Here is a 12,695-nt window from a genome sequence, read left to right as displayed (position 1 = left end):
ATTATTAGGAAATTATAAATTATCCCGATAACAGTTTGCACCCATTAGTTCTCGCCGCCGAATTGGAGCCAGCAAGTTGGTTTGGCGACACCGCACCCAGTCCCCAGCTCCCACTGTCACATGTTCTCTCTCTCTTTTTTTTTAGTAATAATAATAATCTCTTTTTCTTTTTTCTTTTTTCTTTTTTCTTTTTTCTTGAAGAACCTAGTTAGGGAGTTTATTTTTCATAGCGCAGCGAGACAAATAAAATTCATTTTCCCTATATCAATCCAAACACCTAAAATTAAAAATGCTTTCCGAAAAATCACTTTTTTCGGTGATGAATTTTTTTTTCCAATAATCATTTATGCCAGTCAAACGCCTAAAAAATATATTATCACATTTTTTTAGTATAACATCTGGGGGTTACCTAAATTAAAGTCAAGTCTGATCCCTCTTCAAACCAATTGACTTCATCTACTGCATCATCTTTATATATATATATATAGAGGAAAATGCAATTTGCCACCCAACCTTTGAACTCAATTGCATTATGCAATCTGAACTTTGAAAATTTGCAACTTGCCACCTGATTTATTTAAAAATAAGCACGACGCAACCTAATTGTACTTTCCGGTCACTTTTCCGGTCAAGCTAAGTCACATGCATGTCATGTGAGAATTTTAAAGGGCAAAATGGTCCTACACTTACTAATTGAAAATAGACTAAAAAAAATGTAAAAAGGAAAAAAGGAAAAAAGAGCTCAACCTCGATAGCGCACACATATCAACAGGGAAAGACAAAGGGGCAGAGCACACTGACAAGCACCACCTACCACTCTACTATATTCTTCCGTGCTCGAAGCTGAGCATGAGTGTGGCCCTCTTCCGGGCATCTGCAAGTAGAGATAGAGACAGAAGCAAACGGGAACAGATAGAGGAACACGGAGAGAGAAAGGGAACGAGAAAAGAGGGATCAACGCTTAGTTCTGGGGGAGGTAGCTCGGCCGAGACACATCGGAGTGAGCAATGTCGGAGCTTGAAAAGAGGGGCACGGTAATGAACTGATGTCATTAAGGAGAAGCCCGCCATGAAAGGCTAGACCACGCGGAGGAGCCGCGACCGTCATTGGAGCACTTGAAGCAGCAGCTTAAGGTTGGGGGACTAGTTTGTAAGTGACGAGACATTGGCAATGTGGTAGCGGCGACACATGTCGTTGATAGTTGGGGGGAGACATCGCCGGTGTGGCATTGATCGAAAGGGGGGATCGCCACTGTCCTCTTTCCCCTCCTTCCTCCTTTCCTTCTCCTTTTTTTGCCCTTTAAAATTCTCACTCTCACAAGACATGCATGTGACTTGGCTTGGCCGAAAAATACATTTAGGTTTCACCGTGCTTATTTTTAAATAGGTCAGGTAGCAAGTTGCAACTTTTCAAAGTTTGGGTTACGCAATGCAACTAGGTACAAAGGTCAGGTGCCAAACCACATTTTCCTCATATATATATATATATATATATATATATATATAATATATATTATTTTTCAGCAATTAACTAAATTATTAACTCGCCAATATCGCGGGCTTTTATATGATATAATTAGATAAAATAAGATAAAAACATTAGAGCAAGTCCAGGGGGCAAAAAAATGGGTGTCGGTGTCGCCCGCTAGACCCGGTGCCAGTGTGGCGGCACTACCTTGGCAATGCTGCCTGCTTAGCACTCTCCTTGGCACTGCCAGGGGAGTGCCGAGCCAATTGCAGTAGGTCGTGTGGCCTATCGATCCTACGCGAGCTGTTCCTTTTGTTAAGAAAAAATTGGTCAAAGAGCTGTTAGGGCTCTTTGACCAATTTTAATTTTTTTTAATAAAACATAAATTTTTTTTTTGCAAAAATATAATTAAAAATACTGTAATAATAAAAAATTTAATTTGCCAAGGTATGTATAATTAATGAAAATGATAATTAGTTTTACAAATTTAATTTGCTAATTTTTATAATTAGTTTTATAAAATAATATAATGGAAATGATAATTTTTATAATTTTTTTATTTGAAAGAGCCGTTGTCGTGCAATGGCTCTTTGAACCAGCCGCTAAATTTTAGCCGTTGGTTGTAATTTTTTTTTAAAACAATAAAAGAGTTATCTTCCCAAATCTATAGATATCACACGTACACAAAGTTTTTCTTACACCATTTCTATTCCTCCAAACTCTCAATACACTTTCTCCTCTCTCCCAAAAAACTAGACCCAAGTCAAGTCAATCTTGACGAATATCTCGATTACTTGCAAAATAATAACTTCTCTAACCCGGTCGATTCCTAAGATCCAAACCCTAAGAATTCCCCGATTCCTGAGAGTCCCCCAATTCCAAACCCAACTCTACCTGATGGTATCTCTTGCCATCCCATGGATTGAATGGAACAAATTTTGCGCAATGATTGATCATCGCATCGAACTCCTCCAGCAAAAGTACAAAGCAAGTACATCTTCCAGTTCCCATAAGGTGCTAGACAGAGACCGTGTAAGCGAACACGAACGCCTATGGATCGACTACTTTGCTGACGAGCCGGTGTCCCTCCTGAGATTTTCGGTGGAGGTTTCGAATGCAAACGTATGTCTTCCTATGCATTGTGGAACGTAAGTGTCGATGCCTATTTCCAACAGAGAGTTGATGCGGTTGGCCGACCCTCTTTATCCCCATTGTAAATATGTACAGCTGTAATCTGTATGTTAGCATACGGAGCTTCAGCTGACACGGTTGATGACTACGTGCGTATAGCCAAAAGCACCGCAATTGAATGCTTAGGAAAGATGCCATTTTGGTCTTCAAGGTTGAATACTTGCCTAAGCCAAATGCAAACGATGTCCAATGCTTACTACGGATGGGGGAGGCCCATCGCTTCCCTGGAATGATGGGAAACATTATATGCATGCATTGGCAGTGGAAGAATTGTCCAATAGCTTGGAAAGGTATGTACATGAGTGGTTATCATGGGGTGCTAGCTATAATACTTGAAGTAGTGGCTTCACATGACCTTTAGATATGGCATGCATTTTTACGAGTGTCTGGGTCTAACAACGACATCAATATTTTAGACTACTCACCGTTATTTGATGATGCGATGAAAGGTCGCACTCCGGAGGTAAATTTCATTATCAATGGCAAAAATTATACAATGGGACATTATCTAACTAATGGTATATATCCTGAACGGGCGACATCTGTGAAAACAATCCCCTGACCGTAGAGAGAGAAGAGGCAGTTATTTGCACATACCAAGAATCAGCATATAAAGATGTGGACCTCACATTTGTTGTGTTGTAAGCTCGGTCGCAATTATATGTGGCCCTACTCGAGGATGGTATAAAGAAACACTTGGAAAAATTATGCGAGCATGCATTATATTGCATAATATGATTATTGAGGATGAGAGGGACATGTATACCGTTGATTGCGATCCAATGCGCTTGTACGGCGATTTGAGGCCTGGCTTAGGACCGCAATTGGGGGAGGAACTTCCTGCTTCGTAAGAGACATATGTTCGAAATCATGTGAGAATTCGCGATAGACAAATGCATCGACAACTACAAGCAGATTTGGTGGAGCATATATGACAATTCCACAATAACCGTTCGTGATGTAATTTTTTTAGTATAATTGAATTAGATCGTTGTTATGAAATTTTTAAATTTTATTAATGTAAATTCTCATTTGTTTATTTAATTGTGTAATTCCTTATGTCATTAATTAATTAATTAATGAAATTAGTTAATTTTAACTAATTTAACTAATGTAATTAATTAACTTAATTGGTTTTTAAGTTTAATTAATTACATAATTTAACTAATTAACAATTATATTATACATAATTATTTATATATATATGTATATAATTTAAATAGTGCGTGAGTCTCCCATTAACACCCAAATAAAGTGCCAAGCATTGAAGAGGATTTTCAAAATTGAATGTGAGTGTCATGCTTTTTGATATGGCAAGCATTGGGTCGACATTGGCGCCCAACTTAGTGCCAAGCATTGGACTTGGTCTTAGGACACGGGACGGCTCCATCTCGGGTTCATGTGAACTCGTGTTATCCACCGGCCCTATCATTATTATTGCAAATCCAACGTTCCCTTTTTTCAAAAAGCCATCCTATTCCCATTCCTCGTCCTACTTGGAGCCAATTGCGTTTGAAATCTCTCTCTCTCTCTCTCTTTGTCTGAAACTAATTTGAAGCAATCCAACTCTCTCTCTCTCTCTCTCTCTCTATCTTTCTCTCTTGAGTTGAAGGGGACTTGTGCTTCTCATCAATGGGGTGCTTCCTGGCATGCTTTGGCTTCTCATCGAAGAAGAAGAAGCGGAGAAAACCTCCCAAGACAGTCCTAATCGGAGACAAGGTTAGGTGAAATCCTGAATTTCGATCAATTTCCACCCTCTTTTGTCGTGTCTCTCTCTCTTTCTTTCCTTTCCCACCGGAACCAACTTATTGTGTTATTCTGTTTCAAAGCCATGGCAGTTACGAGCCCTTAGACTGTTATGTCTGTGTCAATCTCGATGTCCCCGAAAATAGAAGTTTCGCCGACCCCTCCACTCCTCCTCCTCCCAGGTATCAGCGCGAAATCTTTTCCCGAGCTCCGTCTAATTCTAGACTCATCTGGTAATTGGAATGAAGGAAATAAAAAATCAGGAAATATAATCTGCATAAAATGTTCGAAGGGACCAAGATTGAATAAGTAGATCTAGAAATAGCATAGAAGAGCCTTTGTACTTTTGATTAATTCCTTAATCTCAGTGTGTGGTTGAATTCGTGTCGTATGTTTGTTAATTAATGCCACAGCAACAAGCAGTTGAATGTTAAGATCAAGAAGAAAGTCCGGTTCGACTTGAACGTCCGAGCCTACGAGCCTATTCCCATAGTAGAGATAAGTCCCCATTTATCGGAGAGCGATGAAGAGGAAAACAAGGGGAAGGGCGGCGGTGGAGAAACTACAGATACTAAGATAGTAGTGGCAGAGAGGGACCAAATCGGTTCAGTTGGTGGAGCTCAATGTCAGCCCTTGAACTATAGGTATCAAAATTGTATCGACAGTTATGATGAAGATGATGAGCTAGTGTACCAGGATAGCGACTTTGAAGATGAGATCGAGTTGGATGATGAGGTCGACAGTCTAGACGACCTCGATGATGAAAATGAAATTGGTTTTGATGATTCAAAAAGGGAAGAGCAAGCCCCATTAATGCACCTAATGGACAATCCGGTTCATGAGCGGACAACACTTGAATCTAGCGAAAATGCTCGGTACAGGAGCAAGTACATTCACTATGTGCTGACACCAGTGGAGAATATTGTGCAATGGAAGATGATGAAGGCAAAGGAAGTGCCGCCTTCGAGGCAAAAACTTGAAGAAAATGTGGAGCGAGAAAATGGTTTGCCATTATCCTCAGGATTGAACTCAAAATGCTCCAAGGTTACGTCCATGGATGTCATGGTAAACTCGAGTCTCTCGAGTTGGTTGACTCTGCCTCCAACAGATTCCAATTCAGCAGCCAGTTTATTAAGAACGATTTGATGTTGGCATGTGTCTCTCACGGAAGTGGAACACAAAGTTTAGAACAGTGGATAATTTGGGGTTAAGGTTAGATTTGATCAGCCACCGCATGTTTCGTGAGGTGAGAAACATTTCGGAAAGGCTTCTTTGTGTCTGTCTTGATTCCTTTGTCATATCTTTTGGTTGTGCTGTGAAGTTGAAACTTGGGGTGTTTAACTTCACTGTCTCCCAAGGCAAGTAACATCTTAGCCATTTGTGATGTACCTTTCGAGCCTCCGTCCTTCAATTTACATCGCCGGTGATGATGCACATGGAATTCGCTTGGATTATATATTGTTGAATTGATTCTTTTTGTCAATCACTTAGTATGGAAGTCTTGATAGCCCTTTGAGTTCTATATTTGCTCAGTATGTTTCATGTTATAAAGTGCATTGAAAGATTGAAATGTTATGCATGTCCAAATGTATCTAAATATGTTACTCTGGTTAGATATGTTTAGACAGCATTATTAGTTGTATCAGGAACACCTTATGTTATAAAATTGCTATCCTGGAAATAATTTCTGAAAGGATTAGAACCGTCCATTAGCCATCCCTCAGTATGAAGAACATCTTGTTGCTTGCTGAGGTGGCACTGGTTGAGTTTGTGATGACTAACACTGTTTCTGATGAGTAGAATCTGTTCTTTAAAGATAGTCTCATCGATTGGTCATTGAACTCTCATCTCAATCTGCCAGGATAAATCCCTCTAAAGTCAAGCATACTAACCATCAAAGGTCCGCATAAAACCGAGGGAACTCAGGCCCATAAATCTATTTCATCATCATATAGTTTAGAGATCTGCAGCAGCAGAAATTTCGGGCATGTACAAGTTATCTACAAAGCAACCAAGCTAACTTATATCATGCGTAGCAAAAGCATGTACGCTATCTCTTGTCACAAACTATGTCAACTATAACATCCAATAACTCAGAACCACCTTTACAACAATTGAAATAGAAAATCTTGTCTTTGATCATATTGTCAATAAAATCAAATCCCCGAGTTGCCACTCGCAAAGAAAACCTGGGATGTGCTATACCACCTGAAATCCTCTAATGGCAAGGCACCTTCTCTTGCACTTCAGTTATTGTTGAATCGTCGATGAATGACCCAAAGCTTTGCTTAATTTCCGGGCACCACCTTTCTTAATTGAGTCTATTGACTATGAAAATAATGGTAGGATGATGGGGGAATAAATATCGATTTGTATAAACCAGACAAAGGACCTCTGAGCAACCAGCCAGCTACCATGTTTCTTGATGTCTACATTATGGTACATATACAAGCATCCTTTTCTTCGTCACTGTCCCCTGCTTCACTGCAACTAGAACGACAACCCATATCAGGAAGTTTGGTATCAATTTACTTACAGTGGCAAATAAAAGATAAGAAAACATACCAGGATCAAATTTTATAAGACAAAAAGATCAAATTACCTGATCCTGTTTAACAGGACTGAGGTTCTTTCTGGATTTTCATTTTTCTTAAATTAAATCCCTGGAGAACAAGGGGCCTCAATATTTGACTGGAGGCAATTAATAAACAAAGGAGAAATCTAAAACCGCTGTGCATAACATATTGATTATTACTATTGTTGGGGCATTCGAATGTTTATATGTAAACAGATGCAATTTAACTCTTGTTCATATTTCACTAGACGCTTCTAGTTTAGAGGGGAATGATTTGATTCCAAGTTTGTGATAGTGTTGTCAAAAAATGTTGTCCAACTCTATCATAATTTGATCTTGGTCCCCCTGCATTTGACTGCAGTAGATTTAGTAGGGACCGCAATTGAATTCTACGATAAGTTTCGTTACTCTACATGCAGTCTGTCCTGTAACATCAAATGACATGAAAGCTACTGCAGTAGGTCCGAATAATTTGTTCTGTTTCCATTCAACACCATTGAACTGCTGAACTCCTACAGTTTTGGCCGTATGAGGCTACTATAATATCTGCCTAAACCATCATTCAGAAGCTAAATGTTATCAACCAGGTCACTTGATGTGAGTGGTGCTGCAAAGGCTTTTATAATTGCATGAATTCGGCTCTCCTAATTAACCCTAATCCACAAGACTAGGTTTGATACGATAGAAAGATATCTGGGTGCAAACCACTGTGTAAAATCCGACCATCTTATATTATGACAGGGTCACTTCCGCTTCTTTGTACTGTAAGTGGAGCACAAGCTGAGCTAAATAAATGAGACTGAAAGTGCAACAAAATCCAATGAGTAGCAACAGATGGTTAGCCTGCAAATCAAATGATACAACTGTGTATTCAGTATGAAATTTGACACCGAACTTCATCGGTGCGCCACAAAGACTGTAAATCAATCCCTGAGCTGCTTAACAAAGCCAAAAGCGGGAACAGCTAACCTGATTAGTTAAAAGAAGAACGAATTACCTCGGTTGGAATTCCAAGACCTCTTCAAGCTTGTCTCCATTAATATCATTCCACTGCACCTTCCTTGGCGTCTTCTCAATGCTCCTCGACATCAAACTTCCTTTTGGCGGCAATAAAGCAGTCGTCTCCCTATTCTCTTTTCCTTGATCGTGACCCTCAATATCATCGGAGCCTATGCCGAACACAGGCTTCACATTCGACCCATTTGTCTCCTCATCACTCTTATCCATCATCACGAGCAGGAGCAGCACAAGTATAACAAGTTCTCGGAAAAATCGAAGCTTGACACCAGATTTGGATTGAGATCAGAGGAGAGGTCAGAGGAGACTTATTTACTCCTATCAAACCCCATTCTCTTGACTTAGGAAAGTGCCAGAAATCAAACTCATCTACTGCTGAATTCAGCCCCTGCAGGTAAGTGCCAAGAGAACTTAACGCTCACTTACAAGTACATAACGAAGTCAACGCCTACTTGCTTGACCAGATCAAGGATTCACTCACAGCTCATGAGCCATGACCCAGTTGGGAAATCAAGAGAACAGCAACAGCAGAAATGGGGAAGCAGACATAGATTCAGATGGAGCTCGAACATGCTCTGTCAATCAGCCCAGACACCATCAAAATCACAAAAGAAAAATTCCCAAATAGGCAAATGGGCAACAGAACTGAGCTGAGCAATGATTGGGAGGAATTGGGTTTCTGCCCGGCGGGAAACAAATCGAGAAGCGCAGAGAGAATTGAGCAGGAAAGCGATCAAGTTGAGGTTTTTGATGGGGTTTGTCTTTGAGATGGATGGAAGGGTAGCGGAGAGAGGAGGAGCAGGGGAGACACGGGGGAGGAAGGACTGCGGGGGGCGCTGACGTGGCACGTCGGCGATGAGATGAAAATTGAGATCCAACGGCAGAGGATCGCTTTGGCGGCGGTCGAGGCAGAACTCTTAACTCTCGTTCGTTAATCACGTTATAATGGTCAGATCCTACCTGGCGTATGCGTATTGCCTTGTGCTGCCTTAATTACTGGATTAGCGAGGAAGAGGGACAATATACATACCCGGCGCTGCAAGGTTTTATTAGTCAGTAATTAGAGCCAGCAATTAAAGCTTCGTCGCACTGAAATACAGAGAAAAGAGATTCAGTGCAAAGATATTCATTATCGATCTCGAATTGGTAATTACCTTTTCCTATTCCCTTTTATTATGCAGATGGGAAATAATTAAACTTTATTTTCGGGCAAAGATATTTGATTTTTGTATGTGGCTATTCGACGGCATTGATGCTTATGGTGGTGGTTCGTGATCATGGATTTAGTTTGCACTTTGATGGAAATGGAATACATAACTTGAGCTTGCTTCCCACTCGAAGCAACGCTCTTCGTGTGACACGAATACTTGTGTATTTGATGACGAACCCAACGACCTTTGTTAAATTGCCAAATCGGTCACGCAATTTTAGATGTTTTTGAATCAGTATGAATTAGTATGTAAATCTTTAAATAACATTGAAAAAATATCCAATTAGTAAGAAATTTATCATCAATATACACTACAAGAAATAATCAAATTAAGAAATCTGAATACTAATGAAGGGGCACGGTAATCTCATCAAATATTAAAATTTGTATTCCATTGTACTAAGCCTATGAACATCCATTGTAACAAAAAAAAATCAAATTAAGAATGGAATACAATTGGTATAAACATTCGGTCAATAAAATTGATAAAAATCAATTGAAAACCTCATTGATAAGTCCGAAAGAACTTAATGACGGAATTATTTCCGATTGAATTCCATCGGAAAACCTTGGGAAAATATTTAAAATTTTTAAAACTAAAATTATCACTTTCAAATAAAAGTTTCGGCATAAATTACTAAGAAGTAAAAGTAATTTCAGGAGGAAAATTCCATCCCGAAAGTTATATTAATTGAGAAAGAGCAATGGCGTTGTCGGTAGTGGACTTTCGCTGAAATTTTTGTTGTTATTCAAAATTTATACAGCCATTACCAAACTCTCCTTTATTATTATTATTATTATTATTATTATTTTTCCTCTCCCATGCGATATTCAGCCAAGCTTTGCCCTTGGCGTGCCCCCCGCGCTGGCCTTCCTACCCTCACCACCGTTGCGCTTGGAGGGATTCTAGCCTCTGCCTGGATGGCCACCAATCGGTATATATATATATATATATATTCCTTCATAATGTTAATTTTTTATTTTCTTATATTGTTATTAAAGCTAAAATCAGTAAAAATTTACTAAATTGCTTTTCAGAGTTTTTGAAAAATATTAATTTTGGTTTCTAAACTGTCTTTTTTTTTTGTGAGAGACTTTGTTGAATTAAAATTTTCAGTACAAAAGGAATTATATACTGGAAATTACTTTTGAAGTAATTAATTTTCAAATAATTATTTACATTACACTTCCCGTTATACATGATAGATTTTCGAACTAATTCATTAAAAAAATTTATAGACACAATGTGAATACTATTTTTTTTATCTGTTAAGTATATATGTTGTTAATTTTCTGAATTATGGTATGTATCCCCTATTTAATAGGTCATTTGACTTGTCTAGCATTATAGTCATTCTAAAATAGTTGGGTTGGTCTTTTGAAGAGGAATTAGCTGCTTAGAGGTAAGTCGAGTCTATGATTAATAAATACATCTTCTTCTTTTTTTCATCTATATTTCTATTCTGCTATATAATATGGAAATTTTTGGTGTAGCATGTAGTTATTTTAGCTATAATTTTACCAAATCGCCCTTAACTACTGTAATTATATTTAAAACAAGAAAAATAACATGTTAATTGTATGGACAAAATTGTAAAAGCATTTATTCCTATCACTTCCCCCAACTTTTTTTTTCTCTCATTGCGCCACGTTTCTCACATCGCCGTTCCTCTTCCGTTTCTTCCACCCACCTTCCATTCCCTTTTAGTTTTCTAATTAATCTAATTTCATTTTAATATAATTTTTTTACTTGAAAATTTGTAATACAATTTTGCTTAATTTATCGGCCGTTGTAACGTGGGATGAAGCTCTAACTTAAGCTGACTTAGGAATAGTTTACCTATTAATTATCATTATCTAGTATCTATTACTATTACAAAGAGAAAGTCTCACCTCAAAGTAAATTTCCAAAAAAGCCCATAAAAAATTTCAAGAAACTAAAAATATATAAACGAATTATCAAACTTTGATTTAAAAAAAAATTAAAGTACCAACCACTTTCAAGAAAAAAACTATCCACATATACTCTACACTACCCACCTTTTTATAAAAAAATTACACCTACGAAAATTCAATTTAAAAATTACACTCACGCCCACGTTAAGTTTGATCTATTTGTAAAATTGTTTTATATTTGTTGAATATTTCTTTGTTATATGATACAATATATATTAAGTTTGTCTATAGTACAAATTTTAAAGTTTTATGGTAAAAATATATTAAGGAAAAAATTATCGTATACTAATCGGTTTCATGAGGATAGAGAAAGAACAGAGAATGGATGGGCTAATGCCGGAAAGAAAGGAAAGAAAGGAAAGAGAGGAGAAGAGAGAATTGTGGAAGGAGTTGAGAGTGGGTGGTTAAAAGAAATACTAAGGGCATGTTTGGTTCGCAGTATCAGAATAGACAGGGAATATAATAGAAATTCTGATGAAATTTTTGTGTTTGGTTGGAGGGAATAGGATGACAGAGATTTAAAATTCTGATGTTTGGTTGGATTGAATGAGGAATGGAAAAGAATAGAAATATGGTGAAATGACAAGAATACCCTTGATGCTAAATTTAATGGGTTTTATAAGATAAATAAATAACTTTAATGGTAATATTTTTTTAATTAAAAACATTTTAAATAATTCTAAAGTAAAATATTTTAAAAATTAATTAATTTTAAAACATTTTTGTAATTAATGTTTAATTAAATAATTATGCATATTTAATACATTTATTAAGAAAAAAATTTAATTAATTTTAAAATATTTTTTGTAATTAATGTTTAATTAATAATTATGCATATTAAATAATTTTATTAAGGAAAAAATTTTAAAAATTAATTAATTAAAAAATTTTAAAAATTAAACATTTTTTGTAATTAATGTTTAATTAAATAATTATGCATATTAAATACTTTTATTAAGAAAAAAATTTAAAAATTTAAAAATTTAAAAATTTAATTAATTTTAAAACATTTTTTGTAATTAATGTTGTTAAAAATTCGAACGACTACTGGTGCCTACACAATGCGCGGGTTTCAAGACTTTTAATAATAATAATAATAATAATAATATCATCATCATCATCAATTATAATATATAAAAGTCGGGCCATGTAGAAGAGAAAATGCCATATAAGCACAATCACAAACACGCAGCTCCATGTTGGATTGACTTTTCGATTTCTGTCCAATGCCATATTCGACATATTTTATTTGTGTGTCCATATCATTTATATATAATAATAAATAATTAAATTTCTTGAAAAATTAAAAGTTTTCTTGATAATTGGGAAGAATTCATCGATACATGTGATTTTGTTCAAGTTCAATGTGCCATATGCCAATAAATACAAGGATGAAAACTTGGGTCTCCACCGATGAAATTACTTCCTCTAACCATCTGGCTAACCTATTGAATTTATATTGCAAGATTATTGTGTCTCTATAAGGCTAGATGCCATATTTGGTCGCACTTAAATATGTAGCTTTAACGTATG

The 12,695-nt window shown here is 36.7% G+C and overlaps 1 protein-coding gene across 1 annotated transcript; it reads left to right on the top strand.

Moving 5' to 3' along the window:
• Window positions 1-4,290: 4,290 nt before the first annotated feature.
• LOC116209039 lies at window positions 4,291-5,770 on the top strand. Its single transcript, XM_031542603.1, has 5 exons — window positions 4,291-4,382; window positions 4,497-4,586; window positions 4,818-5,208; window positions 5,293-5,469; window positions 5,726-5,770. The coding sequence occupies exons 1-5, from the start codon at window positions 4,291-4,293 to the stop codon at window positions 5,768-5,770; spliced, it is 795 nt and encodes a 264-aa protein (XP_031398463.1).
• Window positions 5,771-12,695: the final 6,925 nt, after the last annotated feature.

This window comes from Punica granatum, chromosome 5 (genome assembly GCF_007655135.1).
Source record: "Punica granatum isolate Tunisia-2019 chromosome 5, ASM765513v2, whole genome shotgun sequence".
Taxonomy (NCBI): domain Eukaryota; kingdom Viridiplantae; phylum Streptophyta; class Magnoliopsida; order Myrtales; family Lythraceae; genus Punica; species Punica granatum.
Note: the sequence above shows the minus strand (reverse complement) of the source record. Positions and strands in the feature narration are given on the sequence as shown.